Below are 6,688 nucleotides of genomic sequence, written 5' to 3'. Positions count from 1 at the left end.
TTTTCTGTTTTTACAAAGGCTTGATTTAGTCCTCATAGTCATTCGTCTGGTTATTTCTTCTATCGAGGTTAAACTTAGCTCTACAGAGCACTAATATTTTTTATTTTAGAATTATCAAGAGCACCATGCTTCAGGAAACACTTAAGGGTGCAGAAATAGATCTTAACCCTCGACCTGATCTATACCTCACTACAGATAATTGCAGAAGTCTTCAGGGAGTGCTTTGGACTTTGTGGATTGATTTTCATCCTGGCATGCAGTGCAATTGTTTGACCTTTCATACACAAATGTGTGTGTCTTTGTTGGCAATGTCAACAACTACAAGAATAATTAAACCAAAGAAGACCAAATTTTAGAATAGCACATCAAAGCATAAAGAAACTTTTCTTAAAGATTTCCTGATTTTTAATAAATTTGCAACATTCTGATAAAGTCTCATTGACTCATGTGGTACAATTGTTAATAATAGTAATCTAATAATGTTATCTTCTTATTTTGGTTATGTCTGGTAGGGTATTGGCGAAGATATTACCTTTTGTGCAGTTTTCCTAAAGCCCAAGTTAGTATCATTAAGTAAATTTAGTTATCTTATTTGCATTGGCAGCAGATCTTTAAGAAAAAAACAAATTAAAGGTATTGTCATAGAAAAGAAAAAGTAAGGTTAGGATTTGGTTAAACTGATCCCTCAGAAACTGCCAATGTTTCTGTTCCCTTTCACTCTATTCTGTTCACCTTTTCTAATAATGCCTTTATTTCTTCTCTTCTCTATCATGACACCCTCAGGGTAGGACTCATAAAATGTTAAACTGCTCCTTTTGTTTGTCACCAGCTCCAGCACGCCGGCAAATAACTTCGCCCCAGGAAACCAAATGTCACTTGAACCTTTTAAGGGTACTAATTCAGCCACCTTAGGGGAGTTAATGCCAGCTTTTAGGATTCTTCTTGTTCTCTTCCTCCATCTGTGTCTGCTGACTTCTTTTTACTCCTTCATTCTCCTCGTGTGAGTAGGCTGTTGGCACCATCATGTGGTCACAGTAGTCCTCAGCAAAAGCCAATTTTATATGATATTATTTTCCATTTGACACTTTATTTCATTTTTACAGTTGATACAAATTGCACATTGTTATAAAATAAAAAGTTGTCTTTATCTAATAATTGTAAACATTACTCATTGTAGAGTCTTTTTGTTGTGGAAGGGTGTATATAAATAAACTCATCAAAAATGTGCTTGTGTGTGTGTGTGTGTGTGTGTGTGTGTGTGTGTGTGTGTGTGTGTGTGTGTGTGTGTTTTGGGGGGCACATATGCACTAGTCTCTTTGTTCTTCCTCTGTGTCGTCCTTTTTGATGGGAAACTCCAGCGATGTCCTGAAACGAATGGGTACCTGGCGTTCCTCTCCAGCTGTTTGCTTAGCCACAGGGGCATGGATACGCAGCTGTCCGTTATCCATCAGGGAACAGGAGAGGCCGGACAGATCCAGGTGAGGAGGCAGGTCGATCTTCTGGGCGAACCCTGCCTGAGAAGATGCAGAGGAGCAGAAGGACGCACAGGAGGATGAGGAAGAGCAGGACTGGCTCTCTTCTGCTCCGGCCTCCTTCATGGCCACGACCGCCAGACACCGGCCTTCCAGCTTGACAGTGATGTCACTGGGGGCATAACCGCGAGCATCTAGTGTCACCAGGAGGTCACCGTTGTTTTCTTTAGCTGGCTGGACTTCCTTGTGGGTCTCTGTAGTGGAAAGCTCTCTCTGCTGCTCTTCATCATCACTCAGCCTGAAAGTGAATCAGTATTAGAAATAATTTCTCCATCATTGCTCCGGACCCACAAAGGCTGTTAACCTTTTTATAGTTGTGTTTGGGGTAGGGTTTGGATTCTGCTAAAGCTTGCCTTATTTATTATTTTTATCATCATCGTATCTTTTCTTTTCTTTACAGAATTTTCAATTTTTTATAAAACCCCAAATGTTTGAATGTCTAAACTGATCATTGACAATCCAAAAAAGCTTAAGCTTAAGATAGGAGTAGATCTTAGGTAGCATTCTACCCTTTTAATAGATTCTTTACCTGTTTAGAAAAGCCAAATAAAATATCTTTTAATAGAAAATCTGATGCCAACAATGTATAAGACTTCATTACCACTTTTAGCATTTTAGTATTTAGCATGTGGCTAAAACATGCCATAACTCTAGGCAGATCAGTGGTGATCTTATGGATGGTTAAGTTAAAACCAAATCTGTAGGTTTGAACAAACCCCAAATCAGGTATATCCACTAGTAAAATTGGGCTACTGTACATACCGCTTCAATGTGTTAGGCATTAGGGGCATCTGGTTGAAGTTGAGCAGCTGGGGCCCATCATAGAGCTGGCTCAGGAGGCTGTCAGCTAGTTTGGCTCTCCGGTTAAAGAAGTCTCGCTGGAGAGAAGACAGGGCTTCAATATTGAGAGGCCACAGCACCCGTTCATGACTGAAGAAAGGGTCATCGCCAAACAAGCTGGTCAAGGCTGCGTGCTGGGACATGATGTCAGTGTTGTTTTGATTGCAGGTTCCTGCCTCTGACTAGATATCTTCAGGGTCCAGTGAGAACTGAAAGCTTCCTCAGTTTTTCCGTATTGACTCTTCTCTTAGTTTGGGAATCTACACAGCAGTCCTTTATATACCCCAGCTGCTCTGTCCTGGCCCTCCCACCGTGCTATTTAAGCTCTATGAGCTCAGTGCTGCTTGCTAACATGTGCCAGTGAAGTCAGGAATACTCTGCCATTAATCAAAAAGCTAAAGACAACACATGGTCATAGCCTGTTTGGGTTTGTATGCACAAGGCCATGATACTGCTGGAGAAAATATGCTGATTTGTCAGTCCTCATAAGTGACCCAGACTGGGACTTTGAAAGTGTGCTGTCTCACTGAGAGTATGTGGGATGAAGTAAATAATGACACAACACCTTTTAAAAGACTTTATTCACCTCTATGTTAAAAGCAAACACAAAATTCTAATATTTCTTTTTTACTATAACCAAAATGAATTTCTGCCTAGTAACTAAATTAACTTAAAGTTACTATTTTCTAAAAGCACTACAGTGTGCTGGATTGAACACTTGTTAAGGACATCAGAGTAACCTGAATAGCATGCCATTAGCTGCATTTAACTGACTTAGCTTGTAAATTACAGTTACACAGTCACACATTCAAACATTTAATGTTTGAATGTGTGACTGTGGACATATTTAATGTTTGAATGTGGCCAATAACACCAGCAAAGACCTTCACGTGGCTTGGCTGGCAGAGGTGATCAGTGAACAGACACCATAGGAACTTTGGATTCATGAATTGTGGTTGACAGAAAACATTCCTGTATAAACATTTTCTAAACTGTTCCTGAATATCAACAAAGCAAAACTTTAACTCCATTCTCTGCACCCAATGCTCACCTAAATCTAAAGCTGTGTTGTTAGGCCATGTCATTAATGGTATATGAGAGCTGTATGAGGGAGACAGGATTTTGACCAGAACTGTGTAAGGGGAGTAAGACTCTCAAGAGACAAGCCAATAGAGGGCCAGACATTTGAGCTAGAAGATGAAAGCTCATATCAGTCTTTGAAGAGCCAAAACTAGGGCAAAATGACAACATCAAAAGTTCTTTATGGATAAGAAGTATTGCTTAAGTTAGGGCTCTGAAGCTGTGGGATTTGGTTTCTCAACTGCTAAACAGGACACCCACCAGTTACAGTAATCCTCTGTCCATGGCCACAGCAGACTGAGGCAGCCTTGTTATGTTTTGTTTAAGAGAGTTCTCACCTTCCAAATAGATTTATTCTTCTCCCACTTAGAGACATCATGATCATTTCTTACTTTGATCGACTGCCTAATCTTGAAGAATCAGTCTTGATTGATCTAACCGACCATAACTAGAATGTGGACTCGAGGTTATCTGAACATATCTTGAAGAGTATTTTCATCTCCAGAGTATTTTCAGTTTTAATGCTAAGTTCAAAGATGAGCACATCCATCTGACATCTCTTCTCCTGAAACCTGGTTTGCTATCTGTTTGACGTAATCAGTGGACTAGCTGTTTTGGTGGTTGCCCTGTTTTCTTATTTCATGCTGAAAAAACAATTTTAATCATTTCAACCCATTTTCATTATAGCTGAAATTGAACTGATAAAGAAATGACAGATTATTCGTTTTTAGTGATACATTATTGTTTACATTATTATGGTTCTCTCCTGATCACTAAAGAAAGGTTTGTGTGACATGGAAGTTAAACTGCATGTCTGCTTCACAGCACAACCACTGTGAGCAAAAAGTGGTTAAACCTGGCAACACAGTAAGGGCTGTTCCCCTTAAAGCTTTTAGCTTTTTGGGATTAAAATGTTCTCTAAATAAGGAGAGATCACATTTCCCAGAGTGTCACTTCTCATGTGGGTGATGTACTTTACAGGAAGGTTAATTACCAATGTAATGGTGAATTAGACAAACAAATCCAAAACATCCCAAACAAGTCATGCAAAGTATATCTATACATACTTATCCTATGAAATAGTCTTGCTGAAATATTTTAGCAAAAATGTAAATATTTTAAAATCTGAAATATTCTTGTAGCAGTTTGTGGACTTCTGTGCACAGAAGGCCCACCCACCTGCTGTTCGTGAGAAGTAGCTCATCAGAAGAAAGCTGGTTTAACAGGACAGGAGCTAAAGCTCGTTTCAGAATGAAGGGCTGCCCCAGTAAATCAAAAGAGGTTTAGCCTAATGTTTACCTTTTAACACATTATACAATCTCTTCTTTTACATTAAACCACGATCATGGTCCAATCATAGCTATTAGTTTAAAATAAATTCCTTTAATAATAGTATATCTATATATACTTATATAATCACCTTGTTTGCTGTCCTGCTAGTTTTCTTCTTCTTCCTCTCTGGGAAAATAGCAGCTTGTTAGCAATTTTTCATTTCCTCTTTATTTACTGTAAATAAAAAACTAAGGTCAAGGTTTACATAATTAATACCATGTAAAATAATGGGAAAAAAATCCTTCCTGTTACTTTTATTTTGTACATAGTGAGGCTAATATAAGATCACATGTTTTTATTTGCTTCTTTGACAATTTGTTAGGAGTTTAAAGTGTTCATCTCATTTTATGACACATGGTGAAGAAGAACCCTACACTGTGTGCTCAGTGCTCTTTTAAGTTGAACAGGGATAAGAAGACGTGAACAATTCACTGTGACAAAAGAATGATTAGTATGATCCTGGACAGGTCGCAGGGTTAACGCAGGGAGACAGATAACCATTCGCATACACACCTATGGGTAATTTAGGATCACCAGTTAACCTAACCTCACTAACCACGTGTCTTTGGACTGTGGGAGGAAGCTCGAGTACCCACGACAAGGAGAACATGCAAACTCCACATAGATGGTGAAATTGAACCCAGGACCTACTTGTTGTGAGGTAACAGTGACAGTCACCGCACCATCGTGCTGCAAATGAAAAGCTATATCATCTAAACACAGACAGACGGCCTCAAACAGAATTCAGTTACAAATGGAAGCCACAAACCTTATAGTGCAAAAATGTAAACTCCTTTTAGCAGTGTTGAACCTCTTTCTATTAGATACAAAATGAAACTTAACTGGAATGAAAAGACCAGTAATTACAAGTGAGGAAATAAATGATCACTAAAGCAAATAAAACATTATCTTATTGAATTGTGTTTTTGTACTTGACAAACGTTGTCTAGGCCAAAATGGCTTCTCTTTAATTAAAGTACTTATGTGCTCAAAATCTGTAACTTCTTTAAATGGTGCCAGTAAATGTCAAAAAACTAAAACTGCACAAATGCGTTTTGCGCAACATTTTACTTCCATCACTCAGAACTGACTAATGGAAATAGTGCTCTTTATTTGTCCAAACTTCACAAATAGCAGTCAGCTGAAAAGTTATGATTTGTTGACTCGATATAACTGTGATTTAAATTATGGCAAATTCAACACATTTTACTAAAGTAAGTACCATAGCAGTATGTAAGAAAAAAAGAGGCAATAACAAGCTCAGATTTCAGTGCCTAGATATCTTTATTTTGACTGAAGTAAAGACAGCAAAGGTCATCCTCCAATGCTTCTCCTTACAGGTGGATGGTGCAAAAATAAACTCCAAAATACAAAAAAAACCCCAAAACAAAACATGAAGCAAATATGCATACAAACAGGTTGTATGAAATGCATATAAACACTTTAATTTTAAGATATGTTATAACACAGTGAAAGGCACTGTTAATAATATTTAATAATTTCACATGACCATGTTACATTATTAGGTAACGTCTGAACATTGATTCATGAAGATTTAGTTGCATGTTAATGTAAAAGTAATGCTTACTGCATCTCAATGTGCCTTCACTGTTGAAACGTTTAACAATATTGTTTAATAAAGCTTCATCCCCTCGACTGTGGGTGGAAGCTGGAGTACCCAAAGAGACCCTGAGTACACGTCTATACTCATAGATACTTATATATATCTATTACTCGGGTATTTAGTAATAATAGTAGTGGTAAGTAGTTACATTTATTTTTTGTATATTTCCACAACCCTCTATCCATAATCACATACTGTGTATGCTGCTGTTGTATATCGTGTATTATCTTATTTATTTTGTATTTGTTTGCTTATTTTTCTTCTGCTATCTGTACCTGAG

The 6,688-nt window shown here is 37.8% G+C and overlaps 1 protein-coding gene across 1 annotated transcript; it reads right to left on the bottom strand.

The window, feature by feature from the left end:
• Window positions 1–403: 403 nt before the first annotated feature.
• On the bottom strand, window positions 404–2,612 carry hspb9 (heat shock protein, alpha-crystallin-related, 9). The gene is made up of 2 exons (XM_085351999.1): window positions 2,295–2,612; window positions 404–1,770 (listed from the first exon to the last, which is right to left on the bottom strand). The coding sequence occupies exons 1-2, from the start codon at window positions 2,513–2,515 to the stop codon at window positions 1,308–1,310; spliced, it is 684 nt and encodes a 227-aa protein (XP_085208125.1). The 5' UTR covers window positions 2,516–2,612; the 3' UTR covers window positions 404–1,307.
• Between the last annotated feature and the right edge of the window lie 4,076 nt (window positions 2,613–6,688).

Source organism: Diplotaxodon limnothrissa, linkage group LG4, assembly GCF_057381915.1.
Source record: "Diplotaxodon limnothrissa isolate DT_005_m linkage group LG4, D_limnothrissa_male_GT1.1, whole genome shotgun sequence".
NCBI lineage: Eukaryota > Metazoa > Chordata > Actinopteri > Cichliformes > Cichlidae > Diplotaxodon > Diplotaxodon limnothrissa.
Note: the sequence above shows the minus strand (reverse complement) of the source record. Positions and strands in the feature narration are given on the sequence as shown.